The 25,923-nt window shown below is 41.7% G+C and overlaps 1 protein-coding gene across 1 annotated transcript in view; it reads left to right on the top strand.

Moving 5' to 3' along the window:
- The window catches only part of PDE11A (phosphodiesterase 11A), a gene marked incomplete at both ends in the record, with an annotated part of 280,406 nt that overhangs the window by 231,005 nt on the left and 23,478 nt on the right, over positions 1-25,923 (top strand). The window contains 4 exons of the mRNA XM_079783142.1: positions 6,290-6,367; positions 12,532-12,595; positions 17,475-17,549; positions 20,963-21,046. Coding sequence (XP_079639268.1) covers positions 6,290-6,367; positions 12,532-12,595; positions 17,475-17,549; positions 20,963-21,046 — 301 coding nt within the window. The remainder of the gene's footprint in view (positions 1-6,289; positions 6,368-12,531; positions 12,596-17,474; positions 17,550-20,962; positions 21,047-25,923) is intronic.

Here is a 25,923-nt window from a genome sequence, read left to right on the forward strand (position 1 = left end):
AGGTCAGTTCCAAGCACACTGGGTAGCAAGCCATAGCAATTCAACTAACTGCAGACTAACCAGCAGATTGGGGGGCAGGGACCAGGCTCCAGGTTCCAGTTGCTCAGGAGCCTGACTGGTGGGGCTGAGACTGCAATTAGAGGCTCCTTCTTGCATGGAGGTAAGCCGGGGCATCAGAAGTTGAAAATTATTTAGCTCTAATACAGTCCTCGGGGGTGTTGCCGTCAGGTAGCAATTATAGTTTAGCATCACCCCCCAACAGGGTGTGATCACATCACAGTGTCTCTCACATCTGCCAGGTGCCTGCTCTGTGCCCAGCTCTGCTCTAGGTATCTCCCCATATCACCACTCGAATGGGAGCTCCACGAACGCAGACATCTCACTCTCGGAACCCCAAAACCTATCTGACACACTGCCTGACATAACATGTTCTCAAAATATAAACTTTTTTTGGAGATTGAATTCTCAGATCAACTATAAGGTCGATATTGTTATCCCCATCCCATAGATAAGGATACCGAGTCTTAGAGAGGGTAAGCCTTTTTCCGAAGTCCTCAAGTTGTCTATGCTCAATCTCCAGGCCACATTGCCTCACACCACTTGTTAAACTGAGAATTACCTAATAATTCAAATTTTATAAATCAAATGGGTGCCCCATGCCTTTTTGGTTGGCTTTCTAATTAATCAGACTTAAAAAATGATTTTTTATTTCCCTTTGTATTCTACAAACATTCATCAGCAATTATGGAAAATGCTCAGCCTACTGGTTTCTAAACCAGCCTAAAGGGATGCAATAAGTTGCATTTCTCAAAAGCATCTGATAATGACAGCAAAATGTACTAACTCATCTAGGATTGCTAGGAGTCATCGTTTGACCATTGTTTAAAATAAACAATTTATTTTTTAAAATATAATAAGAATTCAATAAATGTTTCTACTCCTATGCAGACAGGAATATTAATTCATTCAACAAATGTTTATTAAGAGCCCACTATGTTCAGTGTCATCGACTTCCACAGTTGTCTGCACTCAACTAGCCGCCATATTGAAAAGGAAGAGACTAGATTAATGGATAGTGAGGTGTTTTGACTTGTAGGGCTTAACCCATTGCTCTTTTCCAAACATTCTTATTTTCTAACAGAGTCTGATAAATTAATCTACTAGCACAGCAGGCCCTATGGCAGGTTGATGGAAGAAATATTTTGGTACTTCTTGATGCATTTCAAAGCAATTTTACATATAGTCATGCCCACATCCCCATCCACCTAATATTGCAACTGTATAAAAAAGTGAGAAATTTATCCACTAACACTTATTATGCCTCCTTTATGCCAGGTTCTGTGCTAGCTGCTGGGGATGCAGAGGTAGAAAAGGCATGTTTCTTACCTTTAGGGACTCAGAACCCAGTGGGGAAGAGAGAAAAACAGAAACACCAAAGCATGACAAGTGCTGCAGCCAAAGTAAATGCAGGGGCCACTGGGGCATGTGCCATCTAGCAACACCCTAAACCACTTCCACCTGGTGATTATGGTTTAACGGAACTGATGGTTAGGTCCTTGTATTGTCTACTCTTCTGCCATTTTTAACATTCAAAGTCACTCTAGTCTTTCCATTTCCTGCATTTTGCCAATTTTATTTGTGTTGTCAACATCAGCACAGCATCAGACAGGTCATTTCATTCTTAGCTAGTCCTTGTATTATCAGACTACTTAAGCAGGAACATAATTCATTTTCCAAATTAAATATATGACCTTTGTTTCTTTAGTCATAATTACTGGAGTTAACATCTGCATATTAATTTACTCTTCATCAGTGCTTTTACATCCAAAGTCCCAAATCTCTCAGAATCTGCATTTGCAGATGTACCCTTGCCTGTTGAATGAGCTGTGAGAACACTGAGAGAACAACACCCAGCTCCTCCCCTGCACCCACCCAGCTGCCCACACACACTCCTGCCTTCCCTGCCTGATGACCCTGGGGCTGGACTTTCAGGAGAGTCACAATCATGACTTTCCACCTCTCCTAACTTTCCTGGGCTCTTAGACTCTTGGTAGATTCAGTTAGATAAATAGGGAAAGAATATGTAATATATAAATTTACCAAAAAATATATACACAGGAATGGTGATTTCTTACCTTACCAACAAAGGGTGCCTTGCAGATAAATTACAAACCAGAAAGATTTTCAATGTAGTGATGGGTGACTGGAAACCAAACTTTACAATTATATTTGAGGGTAATTTTAGCAGTTCTGTTCAAATGATGCTTTTGTAAAGGCTGCTATATTTTTCTGAGTGGAACGTATGTCAAGAGCAGGATAAAAGCCTAATAAAAAGATATCTGATTATAAATGAGATTTTCCAGTAAGCTGCTTTTCACTAGCTGAGGTATTTGCCATTGTCCCTGAAAAACAAGGTTCTCAGGATTGTACTTGAGAAGGTAATGATATTGGTCCCTGTGGCAGAGGAGTCCAGATCCAGGGAATCTTATATATAATACTAGAGGGCTGGTGCACAAAATTCGTGCATGGGGGGGTGGGGGGCAGGCCTCAGCCCAACCTGCACCCTCTTCAATCTGGGAGCCCTCAGGGGATGTCCTACTGACGGCTTAGGCCCACTCCCTGTGGTTCTCTGCTCTCTGCGGGGCCTGCCTGCTCCACACTGAGGCGATGGGCAAGCAGGCCCTGCTGGGTGCTGCCTGTGGGCCACACTTGCCTGCTGGGCTCGCATTGCCAGGGTGATGCCACCAGCATCCCGCCCCAGCCGCTATGGGTGCCACCATCTTTGTCGCAGAGTGATGGTTAATTTGCATATTACTCTTTTATTAGATAGGATTGTGGACACATATGGTCATGCTGTTGACTCTGTAAAAATCTATACACACACACACACACACACACACACACACACACATGTTGATGCTAAAAGGCTTTGTGGGCAAATTCATTTTTTAAAAGCACAGTGAATTTCACATTGTTGTTTTGTAATGATTGTCACTAAGGAGGAGTTCAGAAATAAACCACCTGGAGCCATGGACCCAAGCTGGCCTGGGCCATCTGCAGCTCTTCTTTGGAGCATCCCCTTGTGTGATGCCTGCCATGGGACTGGATACTAGTACGGCAGTCCATGGTGCCATGGCATCTCAAGAAGGGACTCAGCCACTGCTTTCCATATCCTCTCAACATGCAAGGCTGTCTGGGAGGCTGGGGACCTGGAATCTACCTAGATCTTCCCACAACTTCCCTGGAACCCTGAGCAATTCAGCTTCGTCTTTCTTCACCTTGAGTTTCCTCACCTGCAAAATGACAGAGTTACAGTAAATTGTTCTCAAAGGTTTCATACAGGGTGGGACAAAAGTAGGTTTACAAGTTGTTCATATAGAAAATAACATAATAATTAATAAATAATAATACAAGAATAAACTCAGTTTCACATACTAAACAACTATAAACCTACTTTTGCCCTACCCTGTATACCTCTAGCAATCTATAATAATGAAAACTCAAGTTAAATATAGAAAATAAATCATTCTATGACCCAGCAGTTTTACACATATGCACGCGCGCGCGTGTGTGTATGTATGTGTGTGTGTGTGTGTGTGTGTGTGTGTTTGTGGGGAGAGAGAGAGAGAGAGAGAGAGAGAGAGAGAGAGGGAGGCATATATTGTTATGTGACCTTTGCATATCATCACTTCAAAAAACCTTTTGCCTTATGAAAATGATGGACCCCATCTCCGTCTTTCAAGACGTTAATTTTCAAAAACTTAAAAAAAATTTTAAATGCACTTTGGTTTAAACTTTAAAGCATCTATTTGTCACTTATATGACCAAATATATTATCAGATGTATGATGTACATGGTTCCACCAATGACTGGACTTTTCCCATCTTCATCTTGATAAAACTATGGTGTGTAGAAAGTCTCCTATTCTCATATGAGGTCATAGCCAAACCTTGAGATGCCAGAATGAATAGAGCCTCTTAAGAAATTGCATAGTTTGTCGGGGGGGGGGGGGGGGGGGATAAAATTAGTATGCCACATTCTTCTGTGCCCTATGCAAGAAATTCTTCCTGCCCTCCTCTCTCCACCATCCTCTAGGGATAGTGGATATTCCCTTTTGTCAATAAAATCTAGCTTTGTTATAATGTGATGGAAAGTCTATGGACTGATTTGGGGTTCAGTTGATTTAAGACTTTCACACCAGCAACTCTAGCTATTAGACTTTCCATCATTGGGGAATTTATTCTTACGGTTCTGTTTGGTTGGCATGTCATAGATTTGTATTTTTAAAATATATTTTTTGTATTGAGTTAGCCACCTAGGTGGCTATGCCTCCACTTTGCATCGAAAATGTCATGTCTCATACCTCTAACATGCTCTCAGTAGACATAACAATACTCAGCGGAAGGAAGGTCAGACAACGGTGTTCTTAAATTTCCTAGAACTCGTTATGTTGTCCACATAATGAGTTCAAGTTAAAATCTAGTCTTCAAGAATCTGACAGGGCTTTTCTTGGATAGATTTTATATTGTTTTCTTATTTCAATCTCTCCAAATGGCAACTGTGAAGACCCAGAACAATTAGAATCGAGGTGAAACTGGTAGCTGAAAGTTACGTTTTTATGTGAATAGCATTATGAGATTATCTTTTTCATTCATGGATCAATTCAACAAACATTTACTAACCTCCTGCATGTCAGGCACTGTTGTAGGCACCGGGGATCTGGGAGGGAGCAAACGTGGGTCAAATCCTTGTCCTCTTGGAACTAGCATTCTGGGGATTTTTAGAATAACTCATAGGATAGAAATGACACCCAGGTACAATGATGACAGGGATGGTGACAAGCTTCTTCAGAAAGCCTTCCATGATCTATGATTTTTCAAGCTGAGCTGAGTGGCTTGCTCTGTTCTCCCAGGACACCTGGGACATATCTTAGTTGCTTGGGACAGCTGCTATTCTAACAGGCTGTTTGTAGCCCAGCTCCACTGCTCACCAGCTGCAAAACACTGGGCCAGTGAACTGAACACTTCTGAGCATAATACTAGTTAATCCTTATGAGCACCTACTGTGTGCCAGGTACCCTATGAAGTGTTTTACATAAATAATTTCATTTAATCTTCCCACCAACTTTAACAATGTAAATCCTATTAATATTATTCTTTACTGATAAGAAAGCCAAACCCCACTTGGCTGGGAGTACCTTTAGATGGAGTACCTCCTAAGACTGGTATTTTGTGGGATGTACTTTGGGAAATGGTATGTCAGGATCCTTTAAATAGTCTCTCATTAGGAAGATCCAAGAAGTTGAAACCATAGGAAATAATTCTTAAAGGCTTAAAATGACGTGTTGTTTCTTTTTTTTTCCTTCTCACTATAAAAATAATGAAGTCATCTAACTGGATTAAAGTTGTGAAAATAGAAATAAATCCCCCTTATTTTCACAACTGTGGAGTATTTCCCCTTGTCTTTTACATATCTATATATCCCCAAATGTGTATCTGTCTTTCTCTCTGTCTCTCTCTCTCTCTCTCTGTCTCTCTCTCTCTCTCTCTGTCTCTCTCTCTCTCTCTGTGTGTGTGTGTGTGTGTGTGTGTGTGTGTGTGTCCAGCACTTAAAATGTGCTGACACTGTGCTAAGGGCTTTGCATGTCATCTCATGTTATCCTCACAATAACTTCGAGTTAGCAAACCTAATCCCCATGTTAGAGGTTGGGAAATTGAAGTTGAGAAGGTTTGAGTGACTTCCCAAAGTTGCACAGCAAGTAGGTGCCTGGACCCATTGCTTAAACGTAGTTATTTTTCACTCCGTAGCTCATGTGTTTAAACACTAAAGTGCTGAAATAGTTATTTTCTTACCTAGAAAAAAGTATTCATCCCGAATTTACTACCAGGGAGCGGAGCTTATCTTGGGTCATCATACAGCTCGGTTCTATGTTGAATGACACAAGAACATTGCAACATTGTCCCTGCTTTTCATTTGTCCTTGCCTTTCTTCTCCGACTTTCGGTGCCGCAAGGGCTTCCAGCAAGTAATCCTAAATGTTTTCAGTTTTATGGCTCAATAATCTTCTCTGTTGTAAATACAGTCAGAAATGATGGTGGCTTTTTTCTTGAAGCCTCAACATTTTTTAAGAAGTGATTTATTTTGATAGTGCTTTAGCCTCATGATTTCAAATATTAAGTTACTTGGTTCGGGTGGTCTTATATTTTCCCATAAATGTGATTATGTCACCCACAGACTGAGAAATTTCATTCCAGGTGTGTGTTTTTCTTTCTTCATTTGATTTTGTGCAGGAGGAGAACTGAATTCTTTGAACTTGTCAGTAAAGGAGAATACGATTGGAACATCAAACCCCATCGTGATATATTTCGGTAAGAGAAAGCTCTTGTTTGTGTTTCTTCATTATTTGAAGATTTAGCTTTGCTTTCCTGACAGTGCAAAGAGCATGCAAATGATTTTTAAAGCAACAAATCTTAGCTCACACTCAAACAGTAAGAGATTAGTTGAATAATTGGAGAAAAGATAGACAATGTCTTTTTGTCTTCTAATGTATTATATTTTTCTCTCCTCTCCATAAATTTGCATTCAGAATTAGAAAATGATATTCAAATTGGTTCAGCTTCAGCAACCCATGACCTCATCTTTTTCCAGAGAAGGCGGGTGTGCAAGTTGGTGGGGAAAGAGGGGGCGGCGGTGTTTGAATCTCAGAAAACAGTTACACAGGATAAAGGAAAGCAGAGTTCACTGTTGCTTTTCTTTAGAGACAACAGGTATTGTAGCTAGAAAACCAATGGGAACCATTTTGGTGGTGGGAATAAGGAGTCTGTTCTAGACTTTTCACACGACTTCTTCCCGGTTGTTTAGAAGAAATAGCCGCAAACCTTCATTTTTATGTAGCACATTTTAACCACCAATTGCAGCCACGCCAGCTGGCGAGACTCTGTTTCTCTCTGTGTCATACCGTCCCCTGCCTTCTGCCGTCCCCACCTCAGCCATCTAGGACTTTCTGCTGTCTTATTCCTACTCCAGCGCTGTTGACTATTCCTGGGAATGTGAGGCCAGGATTATGGGTTTGCTGTGTCTGCTCCACAGCAGACAGCTGCTGGGATCACCCCGAGGGGGACCCCATCAGACCTCCCCTTCCCATGTTTGCTCTCTGAAACCTCTGCCTCCGCCTTCAGAACTTGAGCTCCCCCTGCGCCGTCCCCTGCAGCCAACCTCTTCACGCTGTCTCCCCAGAGGGCCCTCCTGTCCCCCCGCCTCCGCATTACTCTTTCTCTGTTATCTTTACAGACCTTTTCTATGTCCTTTCCTGAGGGCAAGGGGGAACCTTCCAGTACCTCCACTTCCATGCTAATGTCCTAATTCCATCCCCTCCACCACCACCACCCGCATCCCGACCTTGTTGTTTGTATTCTCTTGACTTGCATTTTCAAAATCTGCTGTGTTGTTTTCCATTATGACTTTTCTAAAAATAGGTTTCCATCTCCTCAGCCAAAAAAATTCATCCCTGAAATCTACCTTCTTCTCAAGCTCCAATCCTAGTTCTCTCCTTCCCTCACAACTCCTATTAACTTCTTAAAAGGCAATTTCTTTCTTTTTAAGTAACTTTTCATTCTGCAAATAATATAGGAATGTATTTTTCTGTAACAAATTCAACCGTCATCATCATCATCATACCTAATAAAATGGTAATATGCAAATTACCATCACTCCGCTACACCCACAATTGGGCCGGCTGGAGGCGCGGGGGGCGGGACTCAGGGTGGCCGATTGGCTGGCGGTAGGAGCGGGGGGCGGGGACTCGCAAGTCCCCGCCCCCCGCTCCTCCCACCGGCTAAAACGGCCGGCACTGCTTAGGCTGGCGCTTCGGAAGACGCTGGTGGCGGAACTCGGGGTGGCCGATTGCGTGGCTGCTGGCACCAGTTTTCCGCCAGCAGCAGTTTTCCTCTGGCTACCCGCCCGATCGGAGCGCCTCCCCATCGGAGTTCCTCTCGGGGTGGCGGATTGCGCTGGCGGGAGGCGCTCTGATCGGTGGGTGGCCAGAGGAAAACAGCTGCTGGCGGAAAACTGGTGCCAGCAGCCAGGTGAAGGAAAAGTCTATTGCACAAAACTTCGTGCAACGGGCTCCTAGTTACAGATAAACTTCCAATCCTCCTTTGAGCTTTGCTCCTAATCCCCACACTGCCACATAGCTGTGCTGTGCTATCAGTTAGTTGTATCTTTCCAGACCATTTCTAAAGCATGGACACACACGTGAACCATAGGAAAACATTATCTAATATGAATTTATGTTTTAATATAAATTCTGCATTTACATGTCAATCTGAACTTGCTTGTTCACTCAACTATATGTGTTGGAATTCTTTTCATGTTCATACCTCATCATCTTTTAATGCTCCATAGTATTCCAAAATATAGACTCAGCACAGAGTAGTTAGCCATTTCCCTACAGAGGAATTTAGTCTATGAATGTGATTTCTGTTCCTTTTGAAAGTCATCGGTCAGCTCCCAGGAATCTAATTCTACAGCCTTTGTTCTCTTCTGGTTCCCTGATCTCTTCATAAACTCCTACTTGTGTTGGCTTTTCCTTTCTTAAAACTCTCTCCTGCCTTGGATTCTGCGAAGCCATGCTCTTCTGGACTTGCCACTTTCTTTCTGACTCTTCCTTGTTCTTGTTCTCTGTTCTTTTCCAGGCTTCCACCTCCCACTACCACCTAAGTGTAACTGTCCCCCAAGGACCTGGGTTTGTTATTCTTGTTTCTGAGCATCCTCCAGCTTCAGCTGCCATCTCTTCTTAAATGACTCCCACTTTCGTGGGCCTGGCCTCTTCTGAGCATAACTCCTAAAATGCCAGTGCTTATTCCTCATATCCACCTGGGTGTTTTCCTGCAGATTTTCAAATACTTTTGGCAGGGGACCTTATATGTAAAAAGCACACAAAAAAAACAAAACTTACCTGGAAGTATATGTGAAATAGAGGTGCTCCAGGAGGTACCCCCCCCAGCTCCGCCCTCCCTCCTCATTTCGCGGTTAGACTCTGACCATGTGCACCAAGGCAGAGCGGGGGGCTGGGGGGCGCCTCTGGATAGCACTATTAGGGAATTTTAAAGTAGTAATAAAACCAACTAAACGTCAGTCTTTTTTTTTTATCATCACCATGTGCCTGCAAGCTAAACAATGTCGATGATGAGATACTCCTGAGAAAAATATATTGTTGGTACGAGTTGTAAACAATTGCTGACATTTACTGTTGAGTATCAACATAATTTATAGGAAAGCTTCAAAGTTGCACATTATTATTTATGCATTAATTATACATGTATCGTACATGTAAGTTAATTCCAAGAACGTCCAGGTATACAGTCAGCCCCCGGGACAGGTGGACACACTTCAAGAGTTAGTTCCTATTGGCTCAGAACCTTTTGCACTGGCTCCGGGTGTCCTGTGTGTCTCCAACCTTTGGGAGTGTCACAGCCCTGCTTCTAAGCAGTATATTCAGAACAAACAATGATAGTGCAGTGATGGTAAGATGGAAAACACATAACTTGAGTTCTTCAATTCTGTCATTTTATGTGACCATTTAAGGGGAGGTGGTTATTTGTGTTTATACTCTAAAGCAATGATAGAGTGCAAACTGCGAGGTAGAATATTTTTGTTTAGTAAGTGCAAAATTCAGTTCATACATGAAATGTTTTATTGAATTTGAATATATCTTTAAAATTAAGATTTATTCCTTTTAGGTTGCAAATTGTTTTAAAACTAGAGAACAAGTCAAGAAAGATCCTTACTGAACTACTATTGGCATGTAGAGGAGAGGTGTGATAAAAATGACCTGCTGTGAGGGTTGGGTGTCTAAATACAGTGCCATTCTTCACCCACTCCACTAGAACAGAGACTCGTGCCTGACCACTCATTCGTCCAATCGCACTGAGCAGGTTGACACCACTTAACTGTAAATTGGACTAGAATTACGAGACTAAAGCAGTTGGTACAAACTCTCTCCCCACTCTCTTCTGAGTAAAAAACAAAACAAAAATAAAACTGTTAACTTTGTGCAGAGACTGGATTAAAACAAGGTAAAACTGCTCATTCTCCTCCTTCAGTTCTTCCTGTGGGATCTCCCACCCTATCTTGCCCTTCCATTCCCCCTGCCCTTCTTTGTTGTAGGCCCTTATCAACTTATGCTTGTCAGCTGGTTTCCCTGCTTCCACTCTCTCCTTATTCAAACTATTTTCATATCTACCACCTCAAGTTCTCTCCTTGAATGCCTCACCAGGTCCCTCCTGAGCCCTCAACCTTAATTAACTCCCCAGTGCCAATCAAATAAGGGTTTCAGACACCCCACCATCCTCCCTCCCTCCAGCCCTTTTCTGTCTTCCTTTTCTGTATAGACTTTCTGCTCCACTGCTGAGTATTCATTGAAAGTAGAGTCTTTGTCAGACTTTATGGATAACAATCCTAGCTTTGATATTTCTTAACTGTAATATTGGGCAAGCTTGTGCTGCACCAGCACAGCCAGGTTCGGTGAGCCTGAGAGGGGGCGGTGAAGTATTTAGAAAAGACAGACAAGAGAATAAAGCTGGGTCTAGGTGGGACACTGCTTCTCTGATGGAGAGACAGCGCCATGGCCTGCAAGCCAAGTCTTTATTTTATAGCCAGATTCCACAAGTCAAAGTAAAGGCATGGTCAAGATGTTTACAACATTCTGGTGAGTTTTGAATCTACTCAGTTACATGCACCTGATCAAGGTTTGTTTACTTGCTACACCTCCCACAGCCTATATCACTTAGCCACGTGGGACCACAGGTTCGGACCATAACCTGTCCAAACACTGTAGCCGCTCTCCACACAAGCTACCTAACCTTTCTGATCAAGGAATGCAAAAACACTATTTGCTTTGTAAAATAGAGATAATAATAGTATGTCTACCTGTAAGCCTGCTCAATAAGTGGTAGCTATTAGAATTATCATCATTAGAGCACCTAGCACATACACAATGAACTTATTAACTGATTAATGGTGATATGAATATGAATTTGAGAAGTAAGTTTCAAATTCTCAAGCAGATGGAACCTAAGTAATCATCCAAGTTATGGTAAAAATAGGCAAGTTTAGAGAGATTATTTCCTGCCCAGGAGAGAGACGGCAAATTCTAATGCATTGGCTACAGTCATGTTCCCCTCTGGTACCAGCAGAACCTAAAATGAGAAGCATCCGAGTGTAGCAAGAGGAGGTCTGAGGTCTGCCTACCTCAGAGGGTTGTGATAAGGATTCCTTTAGTTAGGAGTTAGTTGGTAGACTACCTTGTACAGAGGCAGGCAAACCGTGGGCTGCGGAAGTGCTTGTTACAGAAGATCAAGTATGAAGAACAGACTGGTGTCTCTCTGTATAGTGCTTACCTAGCACATGGGTGTTGGGATTAGATGCCGCCTGGCTCCCAGAGGGCTGCTGATGCTGGTGTGCCTGGCTGTGTTCTGAATGACCTGTGTTAGCCCCTCTGCTTGTTCCCTGGAGGGATTTCCTGGTGGAGTTGCACAAAGCCCACCACCATCTAGGCATGCTCCGCCATCTGGGAAGCAGACATGGTTCCAAGGCCCGGGGACCGGCGGGGTATGAATGTTAACACCTGACATCAGGACTGCCCTCTGACCTGTAACAACGCACCCTCTCTTCCAAAAGGAGCTGGATAAGATGTGATTTCCCAGCCCGGATCCGTCAATACTTTTCATCACTTTCTGCTGCTCTTAGTACAAAGAAAGCAGATTTGGGACAAAGAGTGTGTTTTATTTTTCCCTTTCCCACCATATCCAATTATAAACCCCCGAGCTCTCTACAATTTGACTTGTCCTCTGCATTTTCTCCACAGCTCAGTGTGAATTCTAGTTAAACCCAATAGAAATCTGCTCCTCCACAATCTGATTCGGATCTTTCCTGTGCTTTCTTACATGCTCACATTCACGAAAGCTGTAGCTGAATGTCTCCTCGTGACCCTTATCACGCACGGTTGCAGCCAGGCAGGAAACTGGAGAAAAACGGTGTGGCCCTCACCCATAAATCTTAGCTCCCTGGAGGAGAGGAAAAGGAGCTTCTAATGTGCCTCACCTCTTTGGTGTGGATTTTCTTCCATTCCCATCCATCAGTGATAGCTGGTAATTAGATTCATCAGCTATGTATACAGTATGATATACTGACTCCCTTGCTGATAGTTAAGAATACAAAGCATTGTCCATTACAAATTATTTTAGGCAGAACATGCTTCGCTCAGGTATAGAGAAAGGCACGCTTTGCTTTCCTCCATCTGCTACAGACAAAACAAAGGGCAGCCCAGGGAGCATTCGCGCTTTGTCTTCCTGAGCCGTGTGGCCTCAGGATAGAGATGCTAAACATGGGGACCACAGACAGTGCTTCTCTTGTTGAGGAAAAGATGTGAGCTTGCCTCCGCTCCATTTTGTTTATTTATGTATCCAGGACGGTTTGTTTAGCAATGCAACAAAAGATTATTCAGGCTGTTTTGTTTGGTTCTCTTTTTCAGATCAATGTTAATGACAGCCTGTGACCTTGGAGCCGTGACCAAACCGTGGGAGATCTCGAGACAGGCAAGTGGTGATTAATGGCAGGGCTCCGCAGAGGAGGGACTGAGGGGGGGGGCGGGGGGAGGGGGTGGCGAGATATTCCCAGAGCCCTGACTACCAGGCACTGAAACCCCAGTCAATTTGCATCAGTATTAACATGGTGCAAAAAATAGCGGGAGGCTTAGGCTCCACATAGTTTATTGCCCAGTCTTCCTTTATTGTGCTCCCACTGACTAATAATATTTCTGACTCTGAAATAATTTTTTTTAATGCACTAAATCCAAATAACACTTTGACCATTTCTTAAGGCATAAGTTTCAAAAATAGTGTTTTTGAATAGGTAATTATGTTTTAGCATAAGGTTCTGTTTTTTTACATCTGAAAAAAAAATCCAAGGAGGCAAAGGAAAAATTCTGTTTGTCTTTTTAAATACTATTTCAAGATCAGAGGGCTCTTTGGCCATAGTGTACAGTATCCAAATTAATTTGTATCCCAAAAATCATGCCTTTACTACTGGTTTCACTGCCAAAAAACTGTTAGTTCTAAAACAAGAATAGTTTTCAAGCCATAATTACACAATTTAAAATCTGTGATTACTAATAGTATTTGAGGTTAATATCTCTTTAAGTTTTATGAGACACCTACTATGTGAACTATGAGGTCTAAGATAGTGACTTGGTATCTTAAGACTTCATATTTTAGGGAAATATGATACATTCATATAACAATGCATAACTAATATTTATTGATTAAGTAAATAACAAATGTTAAATGATGGCTATATACATATGTGTGTGATCTCATTTAAATCCTCAAAACCCACTTTGAGGTAGGTGTGGTTACTGTAGTAGGCTGAATAATGGCAACCCAAAGATCTCAGGTCCCAGTCCCTGGAAGCTGTAAACTTCACTTTAAATGAAAAGGAGTCTTTGCAGATGTGGTTAAGGACCATCAATATCATTATCATCATCATCATCATCCTGGATTTTCTAGGTGTCTTTACCCAATCACCTGTGGCATTATAGGAGACAGGCACGGGGAGATTACACATTTAGAGAAGGAGAAGGCAATGTGAAGATTGGAGTGAGGCAGCCACAAACAAAGGGATGCTGGCAGTGAAAGAGGCAAAGAACAGATTCTGCCCTACAGCCTCCCGAGGGAGGGTGGCCCCGCCGACATTTTGCTTTCTGTCCAGTGATCTGATGTTGGACCCCTGGCCTCCAGAACCCTAAGAGAATAAATTTCTGTTGTTTTAAGCCACCAAGTGTGGTAATTTATGGCGGCCCCAAGAAACTAATTCAGTAATTATCCCTATTTCACAAATGGGAAAAATGAGGCTTAGCAAATGGTGGAGCTAGATATTAAATCTTAGCACATTAGGCTCCAAAGCCTTCATTCTTCCCAGCAGTTTATGCTTCCTTTTACAGGATGCCTCAATCAGCAGTTTTAAATGATGCGTGTCCGCAGGATAGGTGATGTTGCCACTAAACCCAAAATTTCAGTAGTTTAAAGTTTAAACCAACAAATGACTCCTGAATGTGTGCATCCAGGGTGGGCTGGCACTTACCTCTTTGTCCTTATTCTGGACACGGGCTAAAGGGGCAGCCACTGTCTGTATCACTATAGCAGATGCACTGTGGGTCTTGCAGTGGAAATGAAATCCCCCACCCTCCAACAATTCATTGGCCAGAACTTGTCACAAAACCCTGCCCAACCAGGACATATAATCCTTCCATGTGCCCAGAAATTAAAAAGCCAGAAATAATTTTCGAAAACATGACTACCACAATTTGCTCTTTTAATCACCAAACATATGATTCACTCTCCTCCTGCAGGCAAAAGGCAAAACATGCTCCCCCGCTCCCCAGGGGAGATGACCAAATGCCCCAGCAGTCATGGTCTCAAGCTCAAAGGTCAGGATCTCTGGGTGATATTTGCTAATCTCTACATCAGGCCTGGAGGCACATTAAAGACCTACACACACCCAAAATATAGCTTCTGATGCACCCCGAACACACAATTGGTGTGGATGCGTAGCTTATTTTTACATCTCTGCCCACCCTTCACTTCCCAGTGTGGGAAGGCCTCTCGCAGTAAAGTCTGAGAATAAACTGCAAAGAAGAGGTAGGTGGCTCTTCCAGGTATTGGGGGAAATGTAGTCCTGGCAGGGAGGGGGCACCATGGTAGGGATGGAAGGGGAGGGGTGGAGAGTGGGAGAAAGTTAGGGGGGCCAGAGGAAAAATAGAGAAGATTGGAAAGGGAGGGGGTAGGGATGATGTGCCAGGGCCTTCAGAAACCCCAGTGAAATGCGTGTCAAGAAGGAACTAAAGGAGCAGGAGCCGCTTGGGGGCAGGAAGTGACAGGACAAAGTACTAGGAAGGAAAACGTTTCTGCTTGATATTTTAGACCAAAAGTGGCCAATGGCCACTTGTAGATGGTCTACTCGGTCACTGATGTAAATATTATGTTAATTTTAGGATGTGAACTTTACTGGTAAATGCAGAATCTCAAGAGTTCAAGGAAATAAATCCAAACGCCATGTTTTTCCAAATTCTTTCCATCAGAATCTTGTCACACCTCTAAATTGGAGATCTCATTTGTTTGTCTTTAAATTGAATAGGTTAAGGTACTTTTAAAAAATCACTTTCATTATTTCAGGAACCATTTGAACAAAAACAGTGGAACCTTCTTTTAAAAACATAAATGGCCCTGGCCGGTGTGGCTCCGCTGTTTGGGCGTTGTCCCATGCGCTGAAGGGTTGCTGAGGGTTGCCGGTTCCATTCCCAGACAGGAAACATACTCGGTTTCCGGCTGGATCCCCAGTGGGGGTATGCAGCAGGCAGCCAATTGATGTTTCACGCTCTCTTTCTCCCTTCCTCTCTCTCTAAAAATAAATTTTTAAAAAATGTAAATAAAAATAAGTAAAAACATAAATGTATTTCTAATTTCCTAGAAGTTTTTTTTATTTTTTTAATTCCCTCTTAAAAATTTTTTTTTTACTGGTGTCTATTCCACTTTTCCTTCCTCACAAACATGATTGCAAGCATGTGGATTTCCCCAGTGATCCCCCAAGGCCTGATTAGCATCTCAATTTCCCTCTTTAATACAAAATTCAATCAGGAGCCACTTAATGTTACTGCTTGGGTTTTTAAGTACAAAGAACACAGTGGTACAAGTTGAGCTGCGAAAGATGCACGGGGGTAGGTGGGAGGGGGGACACCCAGGACCACTTTAGAAAGATCCAGGACAAGATTTTGTTTTAATTTCTGTGCTTTCCAGAGGCTACACACCTACGCAGGACTCCCGCCTTGGGTGACCTGATTGTACATTTGCGTTCTTCAGTGCAAAAGACACACCTCAGAGCAATCTGAGGGGGAGTGCTGGGGACTGAATAAATAAGGCCAGGCCCTGAGGGGACCATTTATTCCTTTAAAAGGCCAGAGACTAAACAGACCTGAGCACTAAAGTGAAAGGTAGTGGCAGAGACTGGAGAGCAGAGAAGTGAAACAAGTCCCAGAAAAACTTAGTCAGTTCCAATTAGTTTTATGCTGTTGAATTTTTTAAGTGTTTAAAATCTGAACTGACTAAATATTCTATTTCTTTATAAATGACTGTATACTTGCTACTCTCAGATTTCTGTGTGTGTGTGTGTGTGTGTGTGTGTGTGTGTGTGTGTGTGTGTGATGTTTTTATGTTTTATCAATGTTATGATTTATGGTTGACAAAGCTCTTAAAAGATACACTTAGGTAATTATCTTCATTCTATGCACTTAACCAAAATTAGGCCGTTCAAGTCTTTGCCAGACCTAAGAACCTCACCTTTATAAGAGCCTAGAACAGGGGAAAATTAGTATGGGGATCCAGGTCTTCTTGCTATCAGGTTGTCTAGGGTTTTGGGGGGTTTTTGTGTGTGTGTTTGTGTGTGTGTGTGTGTTTGTGTGTGTGTGTGTGTGTGTGTGTGTTTTCTGCTCTTCCAATATTTTGTAAGTCCAGCTAGCTCATCTCAGAGATTTTCTAGATGCACACCACAGTGTTGTTGCAAATACCTGTTCAACACTTATCTAGTATATCAATTTGCTTCCCATAAAGCTATCCTTAGAAGCACAGGACTCAGAAAAGAGTTCTTTAGCTTGACTATGATCAGTAACTTCTGATCATCCACACTAATGAATGAGAAGTGAAAAACACAGGTACTTGCTTTGGACAAATATCTACGGTTTGGGATAGAATAGTCATTTCATTGTGCTCGGACCAACTAGAACCTGCCATAAATGAACACTTCTAGTACATAGATTCAGACAGCCTGAAGAGCAAATTACGTTCTTCAAACTATTTCATGACATACTGTGAAAGTCTGGTATGAGCAGAGTCTCTAGCATTAGTCCTGCTCCTCGACTGGTTACCCCAGCGGAAAGCAGGGGTGCGCCCAGGGTTACTCCTTCCAGAATGCACACAGATATTGGTAGGAAGAGGCAGTTCAGGAGTCTTTGTGAGGGCAAGATTAAACCAGGTTAAGATAAAAGTGTGCAACGATGTAAAGAATCTACATAGAAACAACCAAAAGTGGGCTAATTATTATAACAAATATATTTTAATAATATAATAAGTATTATTAGCTTATTATTTGCTTCATCCCAAATATGCCAGCTATACATGCTGTTGGAAATTGTCTACTGGCATGCATCTAAAATTACACTGCACAGGTTCTTCTGATGAAAAGGAAATCTGTTTCATTGATTAATTTCTATACTACCTTCAAACACAAAAGGTTAATGTACTTCCTCATAAGCTTTTTAAATGATTGTGTGTTGAAGATAATTGCCATACACATAAGCCAGAAATAACTTCTTAGTCTGGTGATAAATTAGACATAGCCATAAATTGAAATATTTTTATGTTTCAGGTGGCTGAACTTGTAACCAGTGAGTTCTTTGAACAAGGAGATCGGGAGAGATCAGAACTCAAACTCACCCCTTCAGTAAGCTCATCCTTTTATTATGATGTATCTACCCTCTTGAGTGACATTTTTTTAAAAATGACTTCAAACCACAATTTGAAAAGGGGGAAATTAAGAATAGGTTTAAGGGAGCACTCCTGAAAGTTTAAAACTTTAATTAAGCTTAGATGCTAATCACTCTTATTCCCAGGTGTCTGATTAAGAGTGGTGAGCTACTTAACAAGAATTTCCCGAGCACCCACAGGGGGACAAGCAGGCACAAGAGAGAATGTGCAGAGTGGCATTTGAATAACTCAGAGCCCAGAGCTGGTATTTCAGATGTGGTCTGTGAATGTCCCACGTCCCGTGTGGTTCAGGGTTCAGGATCTGGAGAAGGGGCCACATGTAAATGAAAGAGACGAGACAAGAAATAATAATTTGGAAATTGGGGGGGGGGGGGCAGGCGGGAGCTCATCCCAAGAGGAAGGACTCTGCTTGGGCTCAGGCCTTGCCATCCTTTTTTTCAATTTGGGATACACCTATAGCCCTTAGGCAGGCAACTTCCAGTAACAGGCAGACTATCTTATCAGTAAGGATTTACATGACTGTCTGGTGGGGAAGTTGCTTCAGCTACCATTGTCTCGACTAAACAGTGGGTGCATAGCTCTGACCTTTGCCAGGGCTCAAGGGTCACCAGCATTCCGGGATCCTTGTCCACACCTCTCTGCTAGTGAAGACCACAGGTGGTTTCCCACAGTGGTCAGTGGGTACTATGGAATACAATTACAGAAAAAAGAATTAAGGGCAAGCTGCCTTGCCTTGAGAAACTAGAACAGGCAGCTGTCGTAAATAATGGGTGTTGAAGATTTTATTTTCTTATTTTGAACATTACAAAATGAAAAGTTTCACTGGAGATTTAGGTTCTGCTGACTGAATTGTTATTTACAGCAGTTCATATCCATTCAAATATTATTTGAGAATGCTTACTGTAGGCTCAGGCTGGTGCTGTTTTTACTCATCAGGATACAAAAGATATATATGCCTTGATTGCACCCTCAAGGAGGGGGCGGCCTCTTTTTTCTTAATGAATGGTTAGCTAAAAACCCACTGGCACCAGGAAAGGTGCAAAGTATTTTAATGCCTGGCACAGCACAGTAGATTCAAAGAAACTCAGGAAATGTGTCCGTTGAGTTTTGAATATTTAAGACCCCCTTTTTTACTCACATTTAAAAGCAAGGAAACGCAGCAGAACTAGGTCCTAGCTTAAACCATTTTACCTACTTGAAGTCAGAATAGACAGTTTTACTAATTTTAACTCTCCTTAATCTGTTGCTTACCTCTAAAAGGTCAGAAGACTACATAGCAGCAATATTCATAATAGCCAAACAAGTGGAAACAACCCAAATGCCCACCAAATGATAACTGGGTAAATAATAGGTGATACATCTATACAGTGGAATGTCATTCAGCAATAAAAATGAATGAAGAGCTGATGCATGTTACAGGAATAAACTTTGAAAACATGCTAAGTGAAAGAGGCCAGTCACAAAAGAGCACATAGTATATGTTTTCATTTATATAAAATGTGCAGAATAGGTTAAAACACCCACCAATTAGTTTAGTTTTCAAAGCAACATATATATGTTGCTTTTAAAGGCATATTTTAAATATGCCTTTATTTTGAAAACAAATTTGGTGTCACCAAATTTGGTTATAATAATAAAGATACTAAATTGGAATACATAGTTAATGTGTAAAACCTAATTCAACCCAAATTTCTCTTAGCCACATATCTATCCTTTATAATAAAAGGCTAATATGCAAATTGACTGAACAGCAGAATGACTGGTCGCTATGATGCGCACTGACCACCAGGGGGCAGATGCTCAATGCAAGAGCTGCCCCCGGTGGTCAGTGTGCTCCCACAGGGGGAGCGCTGCTCAGCGAGTAGCCGGGCTCAAGGCTGGCAAATACAGCGGCAGTGGTGGGAGCCTCTCCCACCTCGACGGCAGTCGGACATCCTCCATGGGGTCCCAGACTGTGAGAGGGTGCAGGCTGGGCTGAGGGACCCACCTGTCCAGTGCACGAATGTTGTGCACCGGGCCTCTAGTTTTCAAATAAAAACTTTTCCCTTTAAAGAAACAATTTCTGTTTTGTTTTTTTATTTTTTACTTTCTGTTTTTATATCCTACATGTGAGTGAAATCATACAGATCTTGATTTTTTTCTGTCTGATTTATTTGCATAGCATGATATTCTCAAGACCTATTCATATTGTCTAAAATGGCAGTATTTCATCTTTTCTTATGGCTGAGTAGTATTCCATTGTATTTATATACAACATCTTCTTTTTCCAATCATATATCGAAGGATACTTGGGTTGTTTCCATGTCTTGGCCACCGTGAATAATGCTGCAATGATCAAGGACTATATATATATATCTTTATGAATAAATGTTTTCAAAATTTTCAGGTAGATACCCAGAGGAGGGATTGCTGGGTCATATAGTAACTCTAGTCCTAATTTTTAAAGGTACTTCCATACTTTTTCCCATAGTGGCTGTACCAATTTACATTCCTAAGGGGGTGGCCTGAGTCTGCCCTCTGACCTATGTGAACACCAAAATGATAGGGATGGCACATTTTATCTGGAGGAAAGACAGTAACGTGGGGCAAGGTCAGTTGTTTCTTAGACCCTGATCTTCGCCCTTAAGAACAAAGGAAGGAGATTCTCCCTGGCATAAAATGGCAGTATTTGGTCAAGGAATCCATTTTACCCCTCCAATTCCTACTGATTGTTTCCCTTTTCATATCTGCTACATAGATATATGTCACTTCTTTTCCTCACAAACATAGCCAACTTTTCTAAACATTATAGTATCATAAAGTTTAAAGGCTGGGAATGGGGAGAGAATGGGTACCTCCTACCATCATCCATTCAGTGATAGATTTAAAAAATTAGGAATTTATTCATGACAGACAGAACCTTATTGAAGAACACACAGAACTGCCACATCAACACCCCGCCCTGAAAAATTAATACAGATAGTTCCTATTTAAAATGAAATTGTTTTCAAGGATCTTTTCTCATCTACCCCACCCTCTTTCACTGTAAAAATAAAAACCTCCATTAGTTTGGTGGCAATAAAACTTGTACCCAATTCTCAGTGACCTGATGACTTGATTTAGTGGCAGTTACTTGTATCTGGAGACTGATATTGGCCCCAAGGAGTTGCGTGCTGTAAAGTTCAAATAACTTCACTTACAAATCTCATAAAAAGAGGTGAAAATATTTTATTTCTCATCATAGATAAAAGAAAAGAAAACGTGTAAAGATTGATTGTGATTTGTGAAGTGTTCAGTTGGTAAAAATTGGATCATTGTGGCAAAGTATTTGACAAAGCACCTGTAAAACTCTCGGGTGTAATAAAGCAAGGTTCTCCTCCCCCATCCTAGGCTATTTTTGATCGGAACCGGAAGGATGAACTGCCTCGTTTGCAACTGGAGTGGATCGATAGCATCTGCATGCCTCTGTACCAGGTACTCACGATTCGGGAGGGTCTGTGTGCCCTGACTGGGCCAGAAGAGTGTATTATGTAGCATACTTTCAAATTTAGTTTTTGGAGCCTCTTCGGGTATTTATGTTTCTAAGAACCATGGTTACAGTGGACTTTTTCTCAGATTTTTTATCATGCCCTGAGAAAGTTGGCACTAGAAGCCTGAGACCTGAGGACATAATCTTCATGGGCCTCAACTCCCTCATTTATAATTCAAGGATGATAATGTTTTTCTCACTGTTTCTCAAACTGTGCCCCATGGAACACAATATCTAGCCATAGCCTAATAGATACCTCTTCAAAGAGGGCTCTCAGGCCCAATAACTAGGAAACTCCCTTGCACATCGAAATACTGAAGCCTGGGAGAAGTCCTTCAGGAAAGAAACATGTTTAACCTTGATTAACTCTAACTTTATCAAACATTTGGCTGTGAAATCTTTTTCTTTTTTTTTCTTCTTTTTTTTTGACAATTTTTTTTTTTTTACATTCATGAATATCATGAGGGTTCCATGAATCACAGTTTTCTGCTCTGACCCCACGGTCTGGGCCATGGGGTTTTGTAAATCACCTTCCATCCTAACATCCCTGTCTCCGAGATGCATGTGACAAATGCAGACCACTGAATTGTGAGCAAGATGTGCTAATGGCTCTGGCTCTGGTGTTCGGGACCCTGCTCCTGGCAAGGAGACAAGTGCCATCCGCTGTGAATGTGCACACTCCACTTTCTGAGTATGGATTAGGGCTGGCATCAGTTAACATTAACGGTTTAGTGTACATTGACTTTTAATTCCACTTCTAAGCATTTGCTTTCATGTGTAAAATCTGGCAAATTCTTTACCCCCTACCTAGCTCAATCAGACTGAACTTCGTTTCTAACTTCAAATGAGAAACACATGCAGGGAAAGCAAAACTGCTTTACTTTCTCACTCTGTGTAACTCCATTAAAGACACAGTATTGTTTTTTAAGGACCTCACAATCATTAAGTTTCAGGCTTATCTACCACTTGGTTTTAGCACTTTTAGGAACTGTTGAGCCCTGTCACATTAACCTAAACACACACACACACACACACACACACAACAAATAAAAAAACCAAAACTTAGAATACTGTCTTGAAGATAGAAATGAAATTTTTAATGATTATAAATAACAAAAGTAAATTCATTTTTTGTTTTGTTATCCATTCAATATATAATCATATAAAGTCAAAGTTTAAAATAATCTAAAGTAGATTATTTTAATTACAATTGGAATATAGTTTTCTTTTATTTAATAATGAAAGATTGGATGAAAAATCAAAAATGATGTACCCTTAATTATAAGAGGATCTTCAACTCTCTTTTCTTTCTGTCCTCTCCTCCCATCCTTGATCCTGGTATCTCTGAATAAGCTGTGCAGCTGTTGGGTCAGGAAGATCTTCCTTTGCTAAACTGACCTTGACAGCGCGTGTTAAATTATTTTTTTATGATATTCAGTTTTTTGGGTGCACACTTAAGTACGAATGGCATGAATAAATTGTTCTTGCAAATAATGATTCCTTTTATGTAGGTAAAGCTTAGGAGGATGAAGACATGTATTTGTGGAGCTGATAAGTTTTTAGTACTGGTTTGCAAAGCTACTTTGGAATGAACCCAAAGTAAATACCCCTTCCCATGTGATTAGTTATAGTTAATGCTGGAAAGAACTCTCATGTGCCTTTCCATGTTAATTTAATTGTTTCATTTTTGATTCACAATCATTTGAACTTGTTTTATACTCCCTATTGAACACTTTGAAATCTTTAGGTTAAAAAAGAAAGTTTAAACTGAAAATAGCAATTTCCAGAATTTAGAGAGTAATATTACCACATCACATTGTTTATTATTCCTGACTTTTCACATCTGTTTTACTTTGCTACTTTATCTATAAGGTTAGATACCTGCTATTTTATCATCAGGTAATTAACATATAGAAATGTTAGTGGCACTACCACCAAATTAGAGTTGTGTCCTGCTCACCCCCAACTTAGTTTTGGTATGATGGTCTCTCTACCTCTGCTAGATAGTTCTCCTATTATCTTTTCTTATTAAACTAAATGGAAAGAGCCAGGGCATTCTACAGAGGCATGTGAAAGGAGCTGTGTATTTTAGCTCTGGCAAATGTGGCTTAGTTGGTTGGATGTCGTCCCATGTACCAGAAGGTTGGCGGTTCAATTCCCGGTCAGGGTTCCATCCCCAATAGGTGGCGTGCAACAAGGCAGCCAATCAATGTTCCAACCTCACATCAATGTTTCTCTTTCTCCCTCTCTCTTCCTCTTTCTCTAAAGATCAATAAAAAAAAAATTTTTTTAAGAAATTTATTTTACACCTGTTGCTGTATCTTCTCAGTTAACAAAGCATGAAAACCATGTTCTTTTGAAAATTCCTTATCATGGCTAATTTTTTAAAATGATATCATGGGTTTCATTTGTAAATTCTTCACAAGGTTTGAAACCAACATTTCAAAGAGCCCACAAAATGAAACTTGGTAGAGTCATTTTAAGTATCCTCTTTGAGGATCCCTATTTTGTTCCATCTCACACAACGTATTTTTCATCATTGAACTAGATAATCCTACATAACTGTGGGCACTGCAATGGCATCTGTGGGAAGGAATCACCATTAGTGTGAAAACACGAAATCTTTTGGAAACGACTCACCAAGCAGGAGAGTCACTGATGTGACACTAATTGCTGAGGCAAAATGTCTGCAGGAGCTCGGGTTGTCCTTTGGGATTTTGAACATCAAAGTGCAACAATAAATAGTCTGAGAGGGCCGAGGCCGGTTTGGCTCAGTGGATAGAGCGTCGGCCTGGGGACTCAAGGGTCCCAGGTTCGATTCCGGTCGAGGGCATGTGCCTTGGTTGCGGGCGCATCCCCAGTGGGGGGGGTGCAGGAGGCGGCTGATCGATGTTTCTCTCTCATCGATGTTTCTAACTCTCTATCCCTCTCTCTTCCTCTCTGTAAAAAATCAATAAAATATATTTAAAAATAAAAAAATAAAAAAAACAATAAATAGTCTGAGAGGATAGAAGGCAAATGGGAAAGCATGCAGGCGGCAGAGATCCCAAATCTGAAATGATATGGTCTGAGTTACAGAGCACGAGAATTCACTGTGGCCTTGCTAAGTCAGCATGGCAGAGGGCAAAAGGATACAGAATCATGCATACCAAACGAAGAATGTCCCTTTCATTTATTTTAATGGCCAGGGCCCCGACCCCAAGATGGGGCAGGTTCGGGTGGCAAGAAAGCTCATGGCGCCTGAGGATGCTGCATGGAGAGCTGGATCCCCTGGCCGGTGGAGCGGAGTGGAGAGGTGCAGTCTGGCAGGGCCCTCCATGCTGGGTGTCCCCCTCGGACCAAACCCAGAGTTTGGTGAGGAAGGCAGAGATGCAGCTGGGCAGTAGATACTAATGTGGTTTTGTTGCAGAAGACCAAAGAAAAACTAAGCAACACTTTTAGAGAAAAGGAGTTACACTGTTTAATACGCCTGCGGACTCAGCGGAATAACTTCCCAAATCTGAGTAAAGTAACATGCAAGGGCTTCTCTTTTATATCTTTCTGGGGTCTTTGTCCCACAAATATGGATTATGCTTCTGGTCTTTTTTGTGGCTTTGCAAGAAGACCTCCAGGTGTTGGGGGTCTCCAGGCCATATCTGATGGTCTGGCCTGGCGCCAGTGTTAATAACCCCCCCTCCGGGGCAGTTCACTGTTCACAGTTTTATGGCCTCTGTATTTAGATAACAGGTTCTGGGAAAGAGGCAATGACTTAATTGTAGGTTATCAAGAATGTACACTGGGCTTGCTAGCACAGATTCAGGTTACTAACCTCCACCCCCACCCCCCACCCGCCGCCCAAATATCAGGGTTACATTGGAATTAGCCCTTCTTAGCCTCAGTTTTAATACAGCTTTTGACATCATTACTTTCACTGGATCATTCAGTTTTACTTCATGGTTCTGAAAGGGCTGTGTGTGTGTCAAATGGCAAAATAGATCACGCACTCTCTGCTGGCTCTCCAGTTTGCAGAGTTTGGTCTCTCCTCCAAGCAAAGGGTCAAGATAATGGCTAGTCTCAGGTGCCTGAAGAGCTACTTATTTGTGTACCAAGATGGGGACTCACAGAAACTATACCAGTTCATTTTGGATGTCCATTGCCTTTAAAACGGAAACTCTTATCTCTGTGACTATGCTAAGATAAAACAAGGAGAACCTTTTCTTCCCCCCTCTTCCACCAATCTGCTCAGCAGGAAGTTACCTCTGTACTCTAGTGATTGATTGAAAGTGACTGACAGAAAATGCACAAAAATATAGAAATAAAGGGGAGGCAACTTCAGAAAAGTTATATAATAGGGAGAGATGCCATGTTTATAGGTGAATATATAATTCTCCAGAACTTGCTCATCTTTTTAATCTTATAGTTCCAAACTTTTCTTAAAAAAAGAAAATGGTCCTAACAGGCAGAAGTCATGATTTATCTGTGACAGCATTTTAATCAGGAAGCATATAGGGAGCCCAGAGTGGGCCGGGAACCAGCAAAGCGTGTTCGTGGGGAGGACCGAAGCCCTGTTTAGCTGGCTCTGTCCTAGCAGGGTGTCTGGGAGGAACACATTGACATCTGATTCCCCTGCTTTCTGCTGTCTCTGCACCCCGCTGGGGATCCATTAGCCTGCTGCTCAAAGTCTTTGGAGAGGGGGGAAAAATACAAAGAAAAAAAAAGAAAGAATAAAAAAAGACACCATCAAACTTTGAAGCCATTGCTGAGCCAGCCTTAGGGATAAACAGAAAGCTGATGTCCCAGCATCACACTGAGTTGTCTGTGAAGTAGCAGGCTACGTTTTTGC

This window comes from Cnephaeus nilssonii (assembly GCF_951640355.1).
Source record: "Cnephaeus nilssonii genome assembly, chromosome: 10".
NCBI lineage: Eukaryota > Metazoa > Chordata > Mammalia > Chiroptera > Vespertilionidae > Cnephaeus > Cnephaeus nilssonii.